The sequence below is a fragment of the Prinia subflava genome, assembly GCF_021018805.1.
Source record: "Prinia subflava isolate CZ2003 ecotype Zambia chromosome W unlocalized genomic scaffold, Cam_Psub_1.2 scaffold_39_NEW, whole genome shotgun sequence".
Taxonomy (NCBI): Eukaryota; Metazoa; Chordata; class Aves; order Passeriformes; family Cisticolidae; genus Prinia; species Prinia subflava.
Genome location: NW_026960613.1, coordinates 110,133 through 132,714, shown reverse-complemented (window position 1 = coordinate 132,714; position 22,582 = coordinate 110,133). Strand labels below are relative to the sequence as shown.

At 43.1% G+C, this 22,582-nt stretch overlaps 1 protein-coding gene and 1 long non-coding RNA gene across 2 annotated transcripts in view; one reads left to right on the top strand and one right to left on the bottom strand.

Annotated features, from left to right (window-relative positions):
- LOC134565197 (guanine nucleotide-binding protein G(q) subunit alpha) overlaps positions 1–1,618 on the bottom strand; it is a 275,102-nt gene extending 273,484 nt beyond the window's left edge. Inside the window, exon 1 of the mRNA XM_063424683.1 lies at positions 137–1,618. Coding sequence (XP_063280753.1) covers positions 137–272 — 136 coding nt within the window. The 5' untranslated portion in view covers positions 273–1,618. The remainder of the gene's footprint in view (positions 1–136) is intronic.
- On the top strand, positions 957–5,033 carry LOC134565199 (uncharacterized). The gene is made up of 4 exons (XR_010083807.1): positions 957–1,097; positions 1,627–1,731; positions 1,961–2,071; positions 4,896–5,033. It is a non-coding gene; the product is annotated as an uncharacterized LOC134565199 (long non-coding RNA).
- Positions 5,034–22,582: the final 17,549 nt, after the last annotated feature.

Genomic DNA, 22,582 nt, shown 5'->3' with positions numbered 1-22,582 from the left:
GCGCCTGGAGGAAACCGAACCGACCACGCCATGTAATGCACTGGAGGGCCAGCCGGACAGAGCCCGGGGCAGCGATGTCTGGGCTGCACCCCCAGCGGCGCTTAAGGCGTGTGTGCTGACGGCGGCCCACACTCACCCAGCAGCAGCAGCTTCAGTTCCCGACGGGCGTCCCGCTTGTCCCGGCGTAGCTGCCGCTCGATCTCGTCGTTGATTCGCCGGGCTTCCTTGGCTTCCTCGCTCAGGCAGCACGCCATCATGGACTCCAAAGTCATTCTTCTTAACTGGTTCAGACACAACCCCCACCCTAAAAACGCGCGCGCACACACCCCACCAGAGCACCAGCCCCGGGGAACACAGACGCTCTTTGCCCGGAAGTCCCCACCCGGGCACTGCAGGGCAAGTGCAGCAAGCTGCCTCGATGCCACACACAGATAAGGAAAAAGCAGGCCCCCAGCAGCACAAATCCCCCCTTCCCTGCCTCAAATAGTCGCCGCTTCCAACTCCTCTTCTAAATTATGCACCAAGTAACGTGAAAACATCCACCACTGCAGCCGTGGCGGCAGCAGTGCTTTCTTCGCGAGCCAAGCTGCTCAGCACAAACACCCCTCTTCCTCCTTCCCTCACTACTACTTCTGTTTCTGCCTCTGCTACCACTACCACCCGAATGTCCCTTGGAAACTACACCCCACGCCACCCTCCGAAATAACCATCCCCCACGGAAATGCTAATATCCGTTAACCCCTCCCCTCCTCCTCAATTACGCTTCCCTGCCGCTCCTTCTGTCCTAAAGCCAGAGTTCGGCTCCTCCGAAAGTGGGCAATGCCGCCGCCGCCGCCCGGCAATCTCAGCGTGTGCCAGGCGGGAGAACTTCCTTACGATGAACCTTTTTTCCAGGCACGGTCGCTCGTCCCTCTCGCGAGAACTGCTGCTGAAGAGCTGTCGCGGCTCGTTCCTGCCCTGGCAGTAAGGAAGAGAGAAAGGACGAGTAGAAAGGGCTCCACCAGAGAGGAAGAGAAGGCAGGTGAAGACTAGGGCATGCACACTGTGAGCCCAGCTCGACGGACTTTTTAATGGCTTGTCTCTGCGGGCGTGGTGAGGTAGAAATATGGCGGACTCTGGCGGAAATATGGCCTCTATCGCTGCCTCTCCACTCTTCCTCTGCGCTGCTGCGCGATGGGAATAAGCGGCTGGAGGAGCCAGGAACTCCGCGGATGCAGCACCCGACCATGCGCGTTTTATGTGCTTTTGCTACCTTTGGTTTTAGTCGATAAATGCACGTTTTTATTTTACCCTTGCATTCTCTTCCTAAAAGAAATGCCTTTGGTTCATAGGGAAAAGGGGAATATGTAATATTTTCACAAAGGGAGAAGTATCTTCTCCACCTTCAGATGGCAATTAAAATGTGGGGGATAAAAATATACTAGACACTAGTAATTTATTCCGGTAATCCTGAAAATACTTGAATGCTTCTGTTATATGCAGAAGAAATAAAAGGTGTTTACAACAGATAAAAACAGTAATATACTTCCCTTGCTTGCAAGAACCTAATATTCTATCATTTCAAGGCATTGATATATTGCATTTTATATCCTGTCGTTGTAACCTTTATTAAACCAATACTTTTAGCTACCATCCTTTTTCACGAACCCAGACCAGCTTGCCTTCAATTCCAGTACCAGTGATACGCGGAAAGGACTCTAAAACTCGGAGGCAGAGCGAATTTTAAAGTAGGTATGTAGTTTATTAAGCGCTGGGCGCGATGCGAGATAATTCTCAAAGGCACAAGCGCCCCTCGCTCACTTTACGTTTCTCTTTTATCTTCTAGAATGTTACATATGTATTGAGTTTCACAATACCTCATGCATATTCATCCTTTAGCTCCCCCCCCCTCCGCTTCGTATTCTAATTAGCCCATCAGTCTTTTGCGCCTGCGCAGTTGTCTCTGGTGGTCTCTTACAAGGGTCTCCGGGGGTCCCAGGGATGAAGGAAGGAGTCTTCCTCTGAGATGAACTTTTGACCCTGCCGCCTCGCGCATGCTCACCGGTGCTCTGGTCACACTTCAAGCTGTAAGGTCAGTTTTATCTGTCCCTGGGGGTGCAAGGTGCCTGTTATCTTAGTATCTTTGGTTCACTTGCAATCTTGTCTCCTGCTTTGGGTAAAAACTCTTCTTCTTATCAAGCATCCTTGCATTCCTACATATTTCTGTTTTTTTCTAAGGGCAGCAATACATCATCTGAATGCCTACTTTTTAATGAACTTTTCTAATTTCTATGATTAATATCCTCTAATTTCCAATATCATGTTTCAGTCCCCCCTTTTCAATAAAGTAGTAAATTCATTTACTTAGTACAAGTTCCAATCCTTACGATATGTGTCTCTCAACGCCTTGCCATGTACTTGGGATAAAGAGGTTAATATTGCTACTCATTGTAACAGTTTCCAATTCCAAATAAGCGTTACAAAAGACATCACTAAACTTATACTAACTAATATTAGTAAGACAATGATGGGGTGACATAATGTATTTAGGATCTCAGTTGCGGTGGGTGACCATCCAAAGAATGAGTCCCACCAACTGTGACTTGCATCTTGTTTTACCCTTTGTAGAAATTTATTTATTTCCTTTGTGTCATGATGGACAGTAATTAAGGTTTTCTCCCCAGTTTCCTGAATACTTTTTAGAATTTTAACAAGGTCCTGATGATTGATTAATTGTTTTATTAAAGTGAGATTCATCCCAATAGGTGTTGGTGACAATTTGTGATATATTGTGTTGTCAGACTTAATTAGCTGGCGGGACACAACTGGTGCCAAATACAGAAAGTCACACCCTAGAATTTTAACGAAGTTACAAATACAAAAGTTAGACTGATTCTTGCTAATCAAGGTTACATTATCCCTGTCTATTTTTATATAAGCACACGCAGTCCTTAGGCATACACAACCCTGACCAATATATACAAGTATAGATTTTTGACTAGTATTTGGATGAATTTCAAAATGACAGACACTGTTTAGTATCAAGACATATATCTCGAGCATCGATTGTGTTACTTTCACAAATGAACCCCTGCTGTTCTCTCGTAATGCAGGATTCTAGATTCATGGTTTGCCATTTCTTATTCATTCTCCGTGCCCACGTTCTGTGTTCTGAACGGTAGAGCACCGATCTTTGATGATTCAGCCCTAGTGCTATAATGGGGTGAATAACATAAACTGTGGCCTTGCGAATGGTGAGCACAAAGGCAGTAGCCATATTGGCAATTGGATCATAAGTGAAGTTTACCAGGGTCCACCAGGATTGAAATTTCTTTTCAAATTTAGTAGCATTTTCCCAGTCAGCTTTTTGGATTTCCATTGGAAAGGCTCCTTCACTTCCTTCTCTTATAATCAATGCAGCTGTTGATTGCAGCCACAGTTGTGCCTGTATACAGCTGGTCTTACTTTCCAGGGGGTCTCAGGAGCTTTCTTCACTCGGGAGTGGTGAATCCAGGTGTTCTGCTCTTGGATCTTAATTGCAGTAAAAGTGGTGAGAAGCACTTGGAACAGTCCTTCCCACTGCAGCTCCAAGGTTTTTTCTGTAAAAGACTTGACATACACATAATCCCCAAGTTGTATGTCATGCACTGGCCCATCTAGCCCTCTGCTTTGAGTTCCAGCCACGTTTCTCAATTTTTCTAAGCTGTCTGCCTAAGGCCATCATGTACGCAGTCAGCCTTTCTTCCCCAATTTGGGTGGATACCCCTTTTTGCACCCCATATGGTCTCCCATAAAGCATTTCGAAGGGGCTCAGCTTTTCTTTAGTTCTGGGCTTAGTCCGAATTCACAGTAATGCTAACAGGAGGGACTGGGGCCAAGGTAAATTAGCCTCTTGCCCTAGCCTCACAATTTGTTGTTCAATCAGATGATTCATTTTTTCAACTTGGCCACTCAACTGGGGATGGTATGGGGTATGAAGTTCCCAGTTTATACCCAGATGCTGACTGATCTGTTGAACCACCTTTGAAATGAAATGCGGTCCCCTGTCTGAAGATATTGTGGCTGGAACTCCAAAGCGTGGTATTATTTCTTGAAGTAACACCTTGGTTACCTCCTGGGCTTTGGCAGTTCTGGTGGAGAAAGCTTCTGGCCATCCTGGAAAGGTATCTGTTTGTACTAACAAATATCAGTACCCCCCTTTTCTTGGTAATTCTGAAAAATCAATTTGCCACTGCTGGCCGGGTCCATGGCCCTTTCCAGTTTGGCCAAGTTTTGGTTTAGGGGTATTCTTAGGGTTAGTCTGGAGGCAAAGTTCACACTGCCGGGCCACTTGGGTGATAGTGGCATATAAATTCCTGGCAGTGATCTTTCCAGTCAAGTAATTATACAAAGCATCAATTCCCCAGTGTGTTTTCTGATGTTCTTCCCTTACTAATGGCCACAGTAAATGGGAGGGGATAACCAATTTCCCTCCTTCTGTAATAGGCCATCCCTCTTGGTTATATGTTCCCTTTTGGTCTTCAATTAGCTCTTTATCCTTTTTATTGTACACTGGCTTACCTTCGGGGGAGATTTGGCCATCGGGAGTCAGGGCTCCTTCTACTATCACCTCACCTTTTGCTGCTTCTTTTGCCTCTCTGTCCTCCAGCTTGTTTCCCTCTTCCAATTCTGAGCTCACCTTTTGATGTGCCTTAATGTGCATGTTCTCGTGCATGTTTAATGTTCATCCCTTGTGAATTTAACAGTCCTCTTTCTTTCCAAATAGCTCCATGAGCATGCACTACCCCAAATGCATAGCGGGAGCCCGTGTAGATATTTATTGTCTTTCCTTTTGACAATTCTAATGCAGGGGTTAGGGCAATTATTTCTGCCTTCTGTGCAGAGGTACCTGCTGGTAATGGTGCTGATTCAATTAGGTCTCTAGATGTGGTGACTGCATACCCAGCATGTCGTTTTCCATCGCTGACAGAACTGCTTCCATCAGTGAACCAGGTTTCTGCATCATCCAAAGGGGTGTCCTTCAGGTCTGAGCGGCTGGAGTAGGTGGCTTCAATGGTCTCCAGGCAATCGTGATGAATTGGCTCTCCTTGGTTCCCACTAAGGAAAGAAGCTGGGGTTGACAATGTTAGTTACCACTATCTCTACATCATCTTGTTCTACCATGGTAGCTTGGTATTTCAGGAACCGTTGTGGGGAAAGCCAGTGGCCTCCCTTTGTTTCCAGTACTGAGGATACCATATGAAACACCAGCACAGTCATTTTCTGGCCCAGGGTGAACTTAGGGGCTTCCTGAATGTTCAGCACCACTGCAGCCACTGCCCTGAGGCAACCTGGCCATCCTTTAGCTGCTGCATCCAATTGCTTAGAAATATAAGCAACTGCCCTTATATATGGACCCAGGTCCTGTGCCAGGATTCCCAGGGCAATTCCCTGTTTCTCGTGAGAGAAGAGAAAAAATGGTTTACTCATGTCTGGCAATCCTTTAGCTGGAGCTCACATGAGAGCTTTTTTAAGCTGACCAAAGGCCTGTGTGGCTTCCTTTGTCCATTGGAGATCTCTGTTTCCTTGTGTAATGAGCACATACAAAGGTTTCACAAGTAATCCATAGTTGTAAATCCATAGTCTGCACCATCCTGTCATGCCCAGGAAGGTTCTCAGTTCTTTTATTGTCTGGGGTTTCGGGGTTTGGCATATTGATTCTATGCGTTCTCTCCCCAGAGTCCGTTGCCCAGCACTGATCTCATAGCCCAGGTAGATCACCTTTTGTTTTAACACCTGAGCCTTTTTCTTAGTCACTCTGTACCCCTGAAGCCCCAAAAAGTTTAGGAGGCTTACTGTCCAGGCCACACACTCTTCTTCTGTTGGGATAGCTATTAGGATGTCATCCACATACTGCAGCAATCTCCCTTCTCCTGGTGGAGCTTCCCAGGATTCCAAATCTTTTGCAAGTTGTTCTCCAAACAGAGTGGGGCTGTTTTTGTACCCTTGGGGTACAAAATTCTATATGAAATATAGAATAAAATTTTAAACATACCAGCATTCAAAAGGACAATGCTGACAGACCCGGGATCAGCATTGGGTGAACACCTGTCACAGTCTCAGTGTGACCCCCCCTCTGTTCACAAAATCCCGCCCGCTTCAAGTCCCCTTATATATTCCTTAAATATGTTGTCTGGGCGATGTGTCTTCCTCCGATGTGGTGTCTGAGGTTCGTGTAAACATCCAGTGACTGAACCCTCAGCAGTCCTTGTCACCAGACAAAGAGGTGGCTCCTTCCTTAAAATGGCGGTGATTAGCTGTCTTGGTTTGAAAGACAGATATCTGCTAGGAAGGGGCAGGACCTCCCTAGAGATGGAGAATTCAAATCCCCTCCCTCCAAATTATTCCGATTAAAAAAAAATTTAAAGGAGCTTTCAGGCAGAGGTATGGGGGTAGGAATAACAGTTCTTTACTAGTATATATGACAAAACGACAAACAAACAACAACTACAGCATCAATAATAAACAGAACCAAGAACCTTGAGGGCTTTCTTTTACAAAAGCCCAGAGCAGTTTGATCTCGGCGCCCCTGCAGGGCTCCGAGAGGCTGAGCTGGAAGGAAGGAAAGTCCCGGGCTGGTGGATGAGATGAGGAGCTCTGCGCTGGCAGCTGGAGCGGCAGGGGTGTCCCGGCAGGGCTGGGCAGTGCAGGGCTACAGAGTAGCAGTGGAACCTCCAAGCTCTGAAGAAGCAGCGGCGGTGGGGGGAGAGGCTGGAGAAAGCGAGCTCAGGATTCCCGGGTACACAGCAGATGACGATAGATTTCCCAGGACGAGGCAGAGGCAGAGGGCAGCCTGACCATTCTCCTCGGCGCTGAGAGCAAGAGTGCCTCCCCCTTCCCCAGATCTGTCTTTTTGCCTTTCCCAAAGCTCATCATCTCTCCCCTCTGAGGGACACTCCCAGGGACTCAGAAACAATAGGTGTAGCCTCGTGCTGCTATATCTCTCAAGTACCCCTTTTTGTTCTGACTAAGTAGTCATCAAGGCTTCTTGGAAACTTATGGGAAAAAATTCTGTGAGAAGAAAAAAAAAACAAATCTAACCCCCAACATTAGCGTCATCTCTCCACCTAGCTACACCTTTGTTCTTTCTTAAAAGTTACTTTGCAAGCCTGGGCTTGCCCCTTTCCAGGGCAAATCCCTTGCTTAGAAGTGAAAAGCAACTTTTACAAGTCTGGGCTTGCCCATTTCAGGGCAAAGCCCTTGCTTATAAGTTAACTGTATCTTATACCTATATTCTCAACAACATATAACAAAAAAACATTAATTATCCCTGGTCATCTATAACAGAGGGATGCCTCACTCTCCATCTTTAAGTTTTACATGCAATGTCCTCTCCAGCACCTGTTGTCATCTGTTTTGATCACATGCTCTTTCCTACAACTGTGCATATATGTTGTCCATATGAATTAAGTAGAGTCCACCATAAGGCATAAAACGAAGAGGAAATTAAAAAATGAAAATGTAATAGTCAATAGAATAATATAGTTCTCAGTTTTTAGAGAATGAAAATGTTTTTTGTTACTTACAAAATGTGTGATTTTTGTTTAGATCTATATCAGTTTTGTATGTGTTATAAATGCCAGGACAATTTATTACTAAATTCAATAATTTGGTTTATTAAAAATTCAAATCACAAAATTTGGAATCAAATTACAGAATTTTAGGCAATAACCCTCCCCCCTTCACAAACAGCGACACTTACTTGACAGAGTTTCTCCCGGGAAAAAGAGAGCCAAGGGTGACCCATAGACATAGACCCTGGCCGTCTGTGTCTCTAGCTGGGTACACGAATTTGCCATGTTCGAGGCTTGGTTTTTATACTCTTTATTCTGCCTCTGGCAATATTTCCCCATATTTCCCTTTGTTTCTTAGTTGCTATTCAAACCCAAATTCGTCTCTGGTCGGATTGAAAAGAGCTCCCGTCCCAAGTCCATGTGTTAATGTTCAGTTTCTATGGATCCTTATAGTTGATGAATGTCCGAGATATGGGTGATATTGCTTGATGGTCTGTGAAGGTAGCTCCCGAGGTGTGAGTTGCTGATACCGGCTCATCTCAACAGGTCCCCTCCCAATACTTGAGAAGGCTGCAAGGTCTTTTGTTCCTTTCTGAATGGAGAAACCTCCTAAAACATAGACTTTTACCTGATATAAATTTATACAGCTTTATAATTTTCCAATTTACCATAAGAACATGAATTAATCATCTCACGTTTTTCACAGTATGTAAAATGTATAAAAGTGTTATGAACGAATTCCCAGTGGGTATGAGGGCTAAAAAAAACCCCACAAAAAACAAAACAAACAAACAAAAAAACCCCACCTGCCCGTGTTTGCTGCTGTGGCATTCTCCTACCTCATTAAAATGTGAAAAGGAGCGGCTCCTGCCTAGATTGCCCGGTCATTGTTTGCTGTAAGTACCTTTTCAGCAGCGATACCCTCTGCTGCGACCGGGACAAATGCATATGCATTTGTATATGCAAATAAAACCGACCCTGTGAATCCTGGGAGGGTTTTTGAGAAACTGCACCCCAAGATGAGAAGCCAGATGCATCAGAGGAGAATTAGAGGGTGCCCTGGCCAAGGAAGGAGTGGACGCACCCCCTGGCCTGGTTTGAAGACTCACCATAACCTATGAGGAGTCTGAATGGAATGGGAGCTGTCCAGCTGAAGTGACTTGAGAGAGACAAGGGGAAACTCCTGAGGTTTTTCCCTGAGGGTAAAAGAGCTGACGTCTGCTATGCTGGACTCCAGTGACAGACCCCTCACTGCTCTGCCCTCCAATGGTTGACCAGAGAGAGCTTCTAGCTGTTCCTGTGGATGTGGGATTGCATTTTATGGAAATGGTTTCCTCTAGCTCACCCCTGGAAAATGTATGGTTTATCCCAAGTCTGTATCCTCCCTGCAGTATCCTGTATCTGTAACCTCATTGGCTGGAGAATGTTACCGCGCCCCTTTGAACCTCTGTGTTAAGGGTGCAATCCGAGAGGGCTCCTCCTCTTTTGCCCTGGTGGTCTTCGGGGACTGCTCCCTCCCCATCCCTCTCCCCTTCTCCCCCTCCCCCCTTCCCTTCCCCCTCTCCCTCAGTGAATAAACCCTCACCTCATCAGCATCCCACCGGCGTCTGAAGTCTCTTTGCCTGCCAGCACGGGAACACCACGACCCCATAAGGACCCCGGGGGTCTCCGGGGGGTACTCCCCGGGGACCCCCCGTACTCCCCGGGGACCCCCCATAAATTTAAACTACAACATGTGGAGACAAGGACTTGGCACCTACTGCGGGCAGCTGAGTGAAGAACTGCAACAGCACCTGCTCCTTCGGATTACCACAGCAGTGTGAAGAACTCCGGTCAGACTCTGCAATCCTCCTGATGACTTTAATAATGAACTGATCACTTTAATAAAGAGCTGAATATTAATAAAGGCATATGCCCTGTTCTTTTCAAAAGCATTTAAGAAAATTTAAAATATTTTTATAAGTATGTTAATGCCAGTAAATAAATATATGAATTTTATTCTGAACTCTGTAATCCTACTATTAATCAATAATGATATTTCAAAAGGAGCATCTTCCTAATATACCTGATGAGGATTTTAAAATTCATATGTATGTAGGTATATGTATGTATTTATCTGTCTTGTGGTCCCAGATTATTGTATTAATATTAAATTTGGCGATAAGAATATCAGGAAAATTAATCCACAAACACCAGTGGTTTATGTCCAAAATGGAGACAGAGGAGTCCTGTAACTTTATTTGAATAAAGGGAGCAGTCATGGGGCATTCTCCATGGGGTGTCTCAAAATTTTTAGAGGATGCAGTCTCCTTTTTATCCTAATTTCCCAGCTGCATTTCTCTCTCTCTTTCCCCATTGTCTGAGGTACTTAAGAGGTACAGACTTCCCAAAACACTTAATACCCTCTTCTAATGTATACCTGCCCTGTTTTTCTTTTTCCTTGTCTCTTTTTTTTTCTCTAAATCCAGAGATGTAGAACAGTCTTCAGTGAGTAACAGTCTGTGTCAATCAGTGGAATTCCTATGGAATTTATGGTTCCCCCCATTGCTTCTTTTACCACTCCATATCTAACCTTATCAACCATCAGACCCACAGTTTGTTTGTAAACACACCTCCTTCTAATTCCTTTCAATTCCTCTTTTGGGAAGACATCTATTAAGAAAATTGGAGGCTCAGATTATATCTAAGGATAGAAAAGTATAATTATTGGTGATGCCTTGTATTGGCGATTGATTGAGAGATGGGAAGACTGATTCGGTGATCAGAATTCGATTTTACTCAGGCTTCCCAAATCTTGTATACTATTTTAGACAAGTTAATAATTTCTACTACAATAATCAGGTTAAAAATCACACAGAAAACTCATGCATTTTACAACATTTCTTTGCTTGCAGAAGTTGATTTGTAAGCAGGTTTAATCCCATCTTCTGTAATTTTCACAGTTCTGTTTGTTCCTGCCATGGCATCTTGGTTATCAAACCCGCTATGCTAATCAAGTCTGACTCTCTGTCTTGTGTATTCCCATATTTCCCCTTCCTGTATCAACCAAGAATACCCCCTTGATGGCTTTATTAGTTAATCTCTGTATACATCGAAGCAAGCAAGGTATCATACCTAATACAATTATTATTAAAATTATTACATGCATTCCTATCGTAAGAAAATCTTTTAGCCAAGGTTTCAAACCCCAGCCACTAAACAGGTTATCTAGCCAAGATCCAGATTCTACCTTTAGTTTAAACACACTGTAAAATATAAGGAATAATTATGACAATACATAATATAATGTCTAATACATATAAGCTTATTTTAACTAAATTTCTAATCAATTTATGGAGTCTTTAGCTTCTTAGGAGTTTATTCAACTATTCAAACCTATTATCTGTTTGCAGGCTTTTTACACTTTTAGGGCTGAGGCTTCACGATTTTTGCAACATAAACTGAATCTGTTACTAGATTAAAAGGAACAGAAAAATTTTGAAAAGCTCTGACAACAGTAGCAAGTTCAATAATTTGAGGTGATTTTTCAAATGTGGATACATCTGATCTTTAGGCACTAGAAAAAAAGTCTCTTTACACTGTTACTGATTTATGAGAGCGACTAGAACCATCTGTGAATACTATTAAGGCTTGAAGTGGAACTTCTCAGATTTTTCCATTAATTGAAATAAAGGTCTTAAAAGCTTATGTTTTGGAGGATGTATTGAGAACTGTCTGCTGAATTCAGCAAAGGCTATTTGAATAGCTTTAGATTCTTGAAATATCTAATTCAAATAAAGGTGATAAGAAGCAGCAAAACAATGGAAAATTTCACTCTTGCAAGAGAAGTTAGTCTCTGTCAGGCTTTAACAACTAGTTGGGCTATCATTTCATGTTGAGTACTGATGGTTTTGGTTGCTTGGTGAGGTAAAAAAATCTGTGATAAGCACAGGGTCTGGTGCTTTGGAGTCTCATAGAAATATCAAAGTGTGGGGCTGTTTTGCTAGATGCAAAAATATTAAAAGGAAAGGCAGTTTAGGTGCTCACTGTGCAGATTGCTGGTTTACCAAGCTCTGCAGTGCATGTTGAACTTGTAAGTTAAGTCGTTTAGGTGATAAAAGGTTTGAATCTCTCTAGCAGTTCAAACAAAGGACTTAGTTCTGTATTTGGGATTTCTAATAGGGAGCTTGCTCCCAAAAAATTTTTGTACATCATGTAAAGTTTTGATTTCAGTTAAAATTTGCAAAGGTTGTGCTGAAATAGAGTGCATTCTTATGCACCAGTCTAGATATTTTTATAGGGATCTCCTTTGAACTAAAAATCAAACTGGTTATTACAATCTTTGTCAAAAGCATGTAAGTTTAACAGGCTATATCTGAGCACTGGAAACAATTCTCAGTAAATATCATGATAGTCAGGAAATCATCATATATCCTTATTTTCAGTGGCAGTAAGCCACTGTGCTCTAATTGTTCAGGTGGATCAAACATATACACACATTAATCGTTGAATTTGTGCATTATTTCTGATGCGTCTTAATGGATCACATTGACAGTAAATACCTCGTCTTATATGAGATGCTCAGTACTACAGTATCCCACATATAACACATTTGCATTCAACCTAGGTTTCATGACAAACTAAACAAGAGAAGAGAAACAGTTTTGCATTAGGTTCTCACTCAAAGGCTGTAACCATTTGTTTAGAGTTCATCAAGAACAATTTAAAAGATTGAAAACATAAAAGAGCTTTCTGCAGTCTTCTCAGCAGAGGTGTCATCCTTGGCTCCCCCTTTCCTGTTAAGAACTTAAGAGACATTAATTTACTAAACTAGGTTTTTTGCTTTCTAGGTTAGTTTTAAAGTCACACGCTTCAATGACCTTTATACAAAATCTGACTGCATAAAAATTCTCTACTGAGATAGAACATCTCTCCCAAAATCAGCAGTGCAGACGGCACAAAAGGCCTGACAGTAGCTACTCTCTCCTCAGGCCCTCTAATTTGTACTAAGTGTTGGCTCTGATAGCTTTGACTGTTTCTTCCCACCTCTGAAAGGACCTGGGGGACAGGCATTAATGGCCAGTCATCAGGCCATTGGTTTTGGGAGATAAGACTAATATCTGCGCTGGTATCAATTAGTGCGGTTAAAATTAACTCTTTGCCTCTCAGGGACACTTTGCATCGGCACGTAGGACGTTCAGGAGTTATGCTCTGCGTCTAAAAAATTTGTGGTATTGATGCACGGAAAGACTAAAATTCAGATGCAGAGCGAGTTTTAAAGTAGGTATGTGGTTTATTCAGTGCTGGGCGCGATGCAAGATAATTCTCAAAGGCACGTGCACCCCTCGCTCACTCGCGTTTTATTTTATCCTCTGGAATGTTACATATGTAGCGAGTTTCACAATACTCTCATGCATATTCATCCTTTGGCTCCCCCCCCCCTCCACTTCGTATGCTAATTAGCTTATCAGTCTTTTGCGCCTGCACAGTTGTCTCTGGTGGTCTTCTCAAGGGTCTCAGGGATGAAGGTAGGAGTCTTGCTCTTGAGATGAACTTTTGACCCTGCCGCCTTGCGCATGCTCACTGATGCTCTGGTCATAGTTCAAGCTGTAAGGTCAGTTTTATCTGTCCCTGGGGGTGCAAGGCGCCTGTTATCTTAGTATCTTTGGCTAACTTGCATTCTTGTCTCCTGCTTTGGTAAGCATTCCCCTTCTTATCAGGCATCCTTGCATTCTTACATACTTTTGTTTCTCTACTTTTAAGGGCAGCAATACACATAATCTGAATGCCTTCTCTTTTAATTAACATTTCCTAATTTCTATGATTAATATCCTCTAACTTCCAATATCATGTTTCAGTACCTCTGTTGAACCAAACCTGCCTCCCTTCTGATTAGCTATCGGAGGTGTGGATAAGGGGCCTGCTGGGGAAAGTACAAGCCGGGTGATTTTGGTCCCTGCCGGGACCACGCAGGGGCCTGTGGGGTCCAAGCCATGATTTTTATTTCCCCAACCGTGTCAGAGTCAATAACTCCCGGAAAAACAAACAATCCTGTTATTGAGGTAGAAGATCTACCTAAAAGCAAAGCATGGTGACCTGGTAGCAAAGGTCCGTAAATTCCTGTGGGGAGACAAAACACTGAGCAATTATACAGTGTTACTGCACTTCTTGGGGTGGCTGCACGTAGGTTAGAGACGGTCTGGTGGATGGGGGCTGGGCCAGCTGGAAGCTGAAGGTTGCTCCTGGTTACTGTCAGCTACTGCATCCACTGTAGGATTTGTGTCTGCAATCGTTGCTGTCCCATGCTGTGAGATGATTTGGTGTAAAAGCTGGCTGTTTTTATGAAACTTGAAGCAGCATTGATTAGCGAAATAAAGGCAAAGTCTCTGTCTTTAAGGGCTTTCTTTTTTATCTGTAACCAATTGTTATGTATATTTGAAGGGAGTAAGTCCGTATCATTTTCAGGGCCGGGGTCGAAAGGCTCTCCATCACTGCTAGAGTCAGAGTCCCCATAAGCAATCAGCGTTCAGCAGCTCTGGGGCCGCTGGTGGGATACCGGTAGGGCTGCAGGTGGCGGCTGGGCTCTATCCCTGGCGTTTGTCAGGGATGGGGTGTGGACGGGGGATGGGGAGTGGGACCTGGGCAGGTTTCGGTCTGGCACAGCTGCCAGGGCTGTCTCCGCGGTAGCCTCGCAGGCTGCCTCGCTCCCCCCCTCCTTTTTAATCACGTCCATGACTGACCTCCATGCAGGAAGCAGGTGTAGCTCTGGCTCGTGGCCAGGCAGCGCAGCCAGGTCATAGAGCTTTACGCCAACCTTGTCCCAGTAGCGGAGAGTAAAAATAGAAGAAGGGGGGGTATCGGGGAACATGCATGACAGGCATGGTAGGAGCGACTTAAGGTCCTGCTTAAGGATGGGGAATCCATGCTTGCTCAGAAAGCGTAGCATGGTTTTATTAAGGTCTCTCTCGTTGGACACTTCCTGTCCCATACCTTGAGTTCCCCGGCTCACCTGCACGTCGCAGTGTACAGACGATTGCGGGCTCAAACGCTGTTCTCTCACCGTCGCGATCAGTTCCAGGGGCGTTGCCAATTGCCATCAGATAGCCGCTTCTTCTCCGGTCACACGGAGCACCAATTATTGGCAATTGATTGAGAGACTGGAAGACTGATTTGGTGATCAGAATTCGATTTTACTCAGGTTTCCCAAAATCTTATATAGTATTGTTATAAATGCCAATCGAAAAGTCCAACTGAAAATATGATTTGGTTTATTGAAAGATCAAATTACAGAATTTCGGTAAAAACCCCCAGCCGAGTTACATTGACGATATACCCGGGATCGTCAACAGGTGAACAGGGATGCAGTCTCTAGCACACTGCAGGCCCCCCAAAAGTTCACAAATTTGCCTTGTTTGGGGCTTTGTTGTTGGTCTGTTGAAAAAATTTTCCTCTGGTAGGGAGAGGTGCCAATTTCAGGCTTCCTGTGGGTGAATGGAAACCGAGGTTTGTGAATGGAAAGGCATTCTTCTCCAGAGATCCAGGCGATGATGGTGCTCTGATGGCTCTGCTGCCCACGGGAGGAGAACTGTTTTCTTATCTTAATGTGTCTTTCTTTCTGATGCCAATCTCATCATCTCCAGTTCCTGGCACCTTATTGTGTTTCCCTGAATAGTGGTTACTGGGTGGTGCCAGCCTAGGAATTCCTTAATTCCATGGCTGGCTGGAATTTAAGTTACAATTTATTTTACATTTTACCAAACCATGATTTCAACATGTTATAATCCCTAAAAACACGTATTAACCCACTACATTTATTACACTATCTTAGGTTAATAATTTCTACTACAATAATGAGGTTAAAAATCACACAGAAAACTCATGCATTTTACAAGCATTCTTTGCTTGCAGAAGTTGATTGAATCTTCTCTCTTCCCATAAGCTGGTGTAATCCCATCTCCTGTAATTTTCAAAGTTCTGTTTGTTCCTGCCATGGCATCTTGGTTATCAAACCAGCTATGCTAATCAAGTCTGTTTGACTCTCTGTCATGTGTATTCCCATAGCCTTGAGTTTTTGCTTTCATGTTTTCAGATTCTGTGCCACTTAGGTGTGGTTCTGAGCCTCATATTAAGTAACAGTAAGCTCTCTTCACAGAGCAGGTAGACAAAATAAATCCTTTCCTGCTGAGAACCAAGGAAAACTTTCAGGCCCAAAAGCATAAACGACGGTGGACTGAAGGGAGGAACAAGAAGGATGAGACCTCACAACCTGAAGCTGTAACTGGACAATTATGCAAATTGACCAAAACTTATAAAAATGTAAGATCTCACGACCGGGGGGCCATTTTGTGACCATTCACTTTTTGGGACCCTGGGTGCAGTCTTGGTCAGGCTCCTGCCCTGCCCAAGGTGGATCCTGGAGGCCTTTCAATAAATACCTACTTTATTCCCTAGCTCTGTCCTGTCACCATGAGATCTTCCTAGCTTGCTGAGCGTTCATATTAAGCAGAAGGTTTGCACCTTCTCACGCTCCTTTCATGTAAACACCAGCTATGTTCTATAAACATAGCCATTGTTTTCACATTCCATGCTGGGACAAACAAGACTGTGTGACAGTCCCCTTGATCAATGTGGTGAGAGGTGGGAATGCCTACTCTCCAATCCATGGTCACCTTGGGAGAAGTATAAAATAGGAAGTAATAAACAAGGCTGGGATTTTCTGCCCTGCTACTCTGATCAACCCAAACTCCGGCTCTGTGTGTGTCTTTCTGGCGAGGCTCACAGTGACACTGTCCAGTCTCTGTTTCAGGTCAGCCTTCCAAGGCATCATTTGTACCTGAGACTGTCTTGGGGTGATTTTACGATTATACTCAATTCCTGATTGTCTGCTTTATGTCCAGAAATGGTTGCTGTAACTTTAAGGTGGGTTTGGCAGAGGGACGGGACCCTTGGGGGCTCCTGCAGCAGCTTTGTTCAAAGCCTAACTCTTAAGCGTGCTTGGTACAGTGTGGACAGCCATTACTTTGTTGCTTATGTTATAAATACATATGATTGACTTTTTGCAAATATTAAAATGAATACTATATGTGTTATGTTGGAAAGTTATGCTGTATTAATGTAGTCTATTTTAGTAGTGTGATAAATATAGTTTTTAGACTGTAGCATATTATTAGAATAGAAACTATGTAATGTAAAACGCTCTTTGTAACTAGCTCAAGAAATAAAGAGAGACAATTAAGAAATTCCGCACATCATCCTATCTGGATAGAGAGAACAGCAAGGACACCAAAGGCTCCAAAAGGAAGAATTTATTGCCTCCGTTGTCAAGAGATTTGCGACTTTGTGGAGCCACAAGATTTATTTGCAAGATAGAATGGTGGGAGAGACCAGTTGAAATTAAACAGAAACACCTAAAGTTGAAAGGAATTTTTGAATCATGTATGAAATTTATGAATATGCAATAACCTATTGTTTTTAAGGAGAAGACCATTTGTTAGCAAGGTGTGCCTTGTGGTGGAAACGCCAGGCACCCAGACGTCTGTCATTTTTGCCTTTTTTAATGTCTCTTATTGTCTTATTTTTATTATTAAACATTTAAAATTTAAACAAAGGTGAACCGTGCTTTTCATACTTAGCTAGCTTGGTTTTTTTGTTAGCTTAGGCAAGAAGTTTCTTTTCCCCCTTTCCCTGGCCTTGAAGAGACTGCAGCAGCAATTCTTCAGCAGCTTTTGTTTTTTCTTGAACTGTTTGGCTTGTTTTTGGTCCAAGATCAGACAATTGATGGGAGACGGTTGGCCCGGACCTGTGGGAGCCGCTCTGCCCCACCCCAGACCTTGGGAAAAGCTGAATCAACAAGAGAAAGGACACCAAAATCCACCACCTTCATCTCCTCCAAGGAGGAGACCAGTGCCAGAGATTCAACAGGTTCCCATCTGTTTTGCCTGAGCTGCTGCATGAAGTTTTTTTTCCCTTCCCTGAGACAAAAAGCCGGAGCCATTTTGTTCCCCCTTGCCATGTAGCCAGCCGGTTTGTTTCTTCCCCTGGCATTTTGGGTTTTTTCTTTGTTTTGTTCTGTTATGGGTGTGGGGGGGTGTAGGGGAGGTAAGGTTCTGATGGTTAAAAATCTAGCATTTATTCTTTTTTTCCCCTCCTTGCTATCTGGGCACTTTGTCAATAAACAGATGGGATTTTTCACTTTCACCCACTGGTATTCATTTTCTCATTGGCAGAAGGGGATTGCTGAAGCCCTTTTCTTTAGAGGAGACATTCCGTAGAGTTTTGTCTAAAATGAGACAAAATTTGGTGTTCAACTTAAGGGGCAGGAAAAAGTGGAAAAAAAATTGCATTCTGGTTTGAAACACTTTGTATTGAGAGGTACAGCAATCAGTTGTCACCATGCTGATTGATTTAATAATAGCTCTCTGGCACCTAGGCATGTTTACATATCCATATATAGGGGCAACTTTGTCCCTAGAATATCTTTTACATATCAGGGACACAAGTCAGGATTGCCATATTGATGTGCCTGGTGCTAGCAATTTATAAACATTTAACAGAGGTCTTGGGAACTACTGAGGATGTGTATACTCTTTTGGTTTTCCGCCCTGGTCTCAGTAGCCTTCTTTGGGGATTTATTAGTAATTACACCCAGTCTGTTAAGGGAAAAGTAGGAGACGATGTTTACCAGCCCTTCATCTCCCTTCTTCCCTTCAGATCTGGCACATCACCTTTTGAGAATATTCACTTTCCTCCGGATGTTAAAGATAACACCTTTCTGTTGTTTTATCTGGTAGGTTTCCTCTATATGGTCTGCAGCTTATCTATCTCAGATTTCCAGGGGGGCTGTCCAGACACCTGCCCTAGTCATGGAAAATTCTGAGTGGTGTGGGGTGTGGGAAGACATAGGCCAAACCCTGAAGGAATTCTCTGCCCCAATAGCTTGGAATTTCCCCCTGGAAAAATTCAGAATCCAGCTGAAGTGGGGAAATATGTGAGAGAAAATTGCAACGACAACTCTAACAAGAAGCAGCTCATTGCAATATGCTGGGCCCTGGCTAATGCTTACCATACATTGCCAGATACTGCAGGGCAGCAGCAGATACAGCCAGAGGGGCAGGAGGATGAATCAGCAGACACCCCAGTCACTGAGGCTGCAGCTAGACTGGGAGCCTATGAAGCGGAACACACTCCACAACCAAAGATAATGAAGTAGGTATGCTTTACTTGGTGCCTGGACGCATGAGCAGGTGCCCTGTTCAAATATACTTAAACTCATACATATTTAAGAAAGTTTCAACATTGCCTATACATATTCAGAACCTCTCCCCCCCTGCCCCCTGCCTGCTCTCACTTAATATGTGTCACGAGCCAAAGGATGGTCGTGATGGTTCGTTTTGATTTCAGAGTGCAAAAAGAGGCAGTGATAACTTAATTCAAGTGAAATCAATTGTATCTTTATTGATACACACAGTTATGCGATAGAAAAGAAGGGGAAAGAAGAGAGGGAGAGAGAGAGGGAGAGAAAGGGGGGTAAAGAAAGGGTATAGCTACCAACTGACAGACGGGGGTCCTCGTGACGCCGATGCCAACAGACCACCTTCGCAGTCTCCGTGGCACGTAGGTCAATAGAGCCGTCGTCCGCTGGGGAGGCCTCAAAGTGTGAGTCGCAGGGGGAAGCTTTTATAGTCATTGCAGAAGCAGGGGGCACCCGGCCAATGCAGGCAGAAGTGGGGGGCACCTGGCCAGCGTGGGGGGAGCACCCATGAGTCACTGTGAGGAGCCCCGTTGCTCTGGGAATCAGGTGCAACCATTCAGATCAGGCAGGTTTGGGGCAAGCAGGTCTGGGCTCTGCAGCAGGTACAGCACAGTCAGTCAAAGCAAACACGGCCTCTGCAAACACGGCCCAGGAACCGTGACAGTGTCCATTGTTCCTGCACGGGTCCCTGAGGAGGGCGTCTTGGTCCAGTGGGTGCAGCTGCAGGGAGAAGCTTGGATCTCTCCTGTGCTGTGGCCCAGGGTCCATGGGGGTCTCAGCCTCTGACAGTCGTGAGGCAGAAATGAGGGATTTTCGGACCGACTCTTACACCACCCCGTGACTCACGACTGGTCGGCAGGAGAGCTCCATCAGTCGAGTTCGTTGCGTTGTTCTGAAGTCTTCAGGACTCAGTGTCAGTAGTATACCCAGGAAAATAGAGTCGAGAGAAAAAGAGAGGGGGAAAAGAAATAGAGAAGGGAGAAGGAAAAACGAGAGATATCATAATGATCAAAACAAATTATTATGACAAAACAAATCCAATGACATTAAAATTTCAAAACAAATAATTGTTGTCGAAAAATTCTTAAACAAATCATGATAATAAATGATTCATAAAATCAAATAATCAAGACAAAATCTTAACAATATTAATTAAAATAATATTATTAATTAAACAATTTTTCAAGTATTCAAAGCAAAAAGTCTTAAAACAATTTTTAAGAGGATTATAGTGATATTAATTAAAACAATTTTCAATCAAGGCAAAAAATTATTGTAAAACAATTTTCAAGTAGCATGAACAAATTTAAAAATGATTAACACAAATCACAAAAATCAAAATACATAATTTTCTTAAAATATATGTATTACTTAGGCAAAATCCATTTCACAGTCCGCGGCTATGGCCTACTTGTAAAGTTTGTCTTCTGTCAACATCTCTAAGTATATCTATTGTTTCTAAGTAAAGAATGAGATTGCTGCAAAACAAAAGCCAATCAAAATAAAGTTAAAAGAACAACGATGGGATGACATAATTTGTTATCAAGGTCTTGGTTTTATCTAAAATTTCACTTAGATCCTGATGGAGCAACAATTACTTTACCAAAGTGAGGTTCATCCCAATCAGAGTAGGCCGTAGCTTGTGGATCAGTGTGTAATTAGATTGTAAAAGCTGGTAAGAAGTAACTGGAGCTGAAAAAGAAAAATCAAAAGCTGTAATTTTAGTAAAGTTACAAGCACAAAAGTTCGAGTGATTTTTGGTTTCTAGTATAACATTTTCTACAGTTACAACATCACAAGCAGTCCTAAAGCATACACATCCATTGCCTACATATAAAAGCACTGTTTCAGGAGTCTCGTTAGGATAAACTTTAAAATGACAAATATTTTGTTCTATGTCTAAACAAATGTAATTTTATTACTTTCACAAATAAAGCCTTGTTGTTCTCGGACTATGCAGGATTCTAAGTTAACAGTTTGCCATTTTTTATCGACTTGACGGGCCCACTCCCTATACTGGAAAAGATAGAGAATAGCTCCATCATGTTTTAATCTTAACACAATAATAGGGAATATCAAATGTATCAAAGCATTACATATGGTCAATACAAAAGCTGTGGCTGTGTTTATAAAAGAGTCATAAATAAAATTCACTAAGTTCAACTAGAATTGAAAATCTCTTTTGAAATCATTGGCATTGTTCCAAATTACTTTCCAAATTTCAGTAGAAAAAGCTGCCATCTTTTATAATTGAGGCAGCCACTAACTGCATCCACTACTGAGACTGGAGGCAGCTAAGAGCTAAAAGATTTAGTTTTGTGGTCAATTATCAATTTGTGATTATTCACATTTACCAGTTCTCAGTTTGATAATATGTTTGATAATAGCCACTGAGTCGTTCCCAAGGCCAATAAGGACGACTGTAAAAGGTGTTGTCAAATTCTTAATTGTAACAACCAATTTATTAACGAATATTTCTAAATCAATACTGTTTAAAATTCTTAATTTTGTTCCTATAACACAAATAATGTTTAAAATATCACCAGTTTTATCATGGTTTTATGTGGTCTTTATGTCCATCGGAGTTCTCCTGTGAAAAGTAAACACAACAGAATCTGCCTTCAAAGGCAGAAAAGTTAGTATGAAGGAATTATCCAGGGTGTGTTTATGCTTGGAACTGCCGGGCAAAAAGCAGTGATTTTGGAACATTTGTTAGCCTCCCATCCATAACAGGTATGAGAAGCCCATTTGATCTTTTCACGTTTTGCCCAATCTGGGACAATTTCTGCAGAAAAGTGAGACTGCTTGGGGCAAAAGGGAGGGGCTGTTCCAGTGACTGAGGCAGGTTTGTCTGGGTTACCATCCAAGTTCATTGTCAGATTTTTTACAGCTCCAAATGAGGCTCCTTCGGCCACCCCGTCAGGTGGGGGGGTTGCATATGGAGAAGGGCCTCTCAGGACAACAGGTTGTTGTACTGACAATCCTGAAAAAGCAAAACACCATTCCATGTGGAAAGGATCTGTAGGATAAGTAGGACCAAGTGTTTGGTGGGCGGTTGCCTCAAAAATTAACAATTTTAAAGCCTCATGATGAGAATCACCCCATTCCCAAATTTTTCCTTTTCTCAGCAGGCTGTAAAGGGTTCTGGCAATTATAGAAAAATCAGGGATGTGTTTTCTGCAAAGCACTAGTAATTCTGAAACTTGTTGCAGTTCCTTCGTAGATTCTGGCATTTTAATTTGATTGAAGGAGGTTATCAAATGCGTATCATGCTTCTTTTCCATCAAATTCCCAGAAATTTTACTTTCAGGGGAAATTTGTAGATCAAAGCTTTCAAAGTTGGAGATTATTTTCTGTTGAGGATCTTCCACTTCTATTTCATCCCTACCCACAAAAATATCATCGATGCATTGGTAAACAGCTACATTGTCAGCTATGGGTATTTTTTCTAACTCTTGGGCCAAAGCAGGGTGGGCACGGGTGGGTGAATGTCGGTTCCCTTGAGAAGGAAGGCTTTGCTTTGGCTCGTTGCCTGGGTGCTGAGAGGGGGAGGGTGGGGGGGGTTGGATTGTTAGATTGTTTCTGGGCTCACTGCCCAGATTCTCAGAAGAAAGGTGTGTAATTTGCTGTGACTTTTTAGGGAGGGGTTGCCCTGGCAAATTTGGGTTTTGTTTGGGGACCCCTTTTTTAATATCTAATAGCAACAAGTGTTGGCGGCTAGTGATTTGTTTACTTTTCTCTGGTTTTTCACTACTAGGAGTTTTAACATAGTTGGTCACTTCTACTGCAATTTCACTTAATACATAGACATTACGATCAC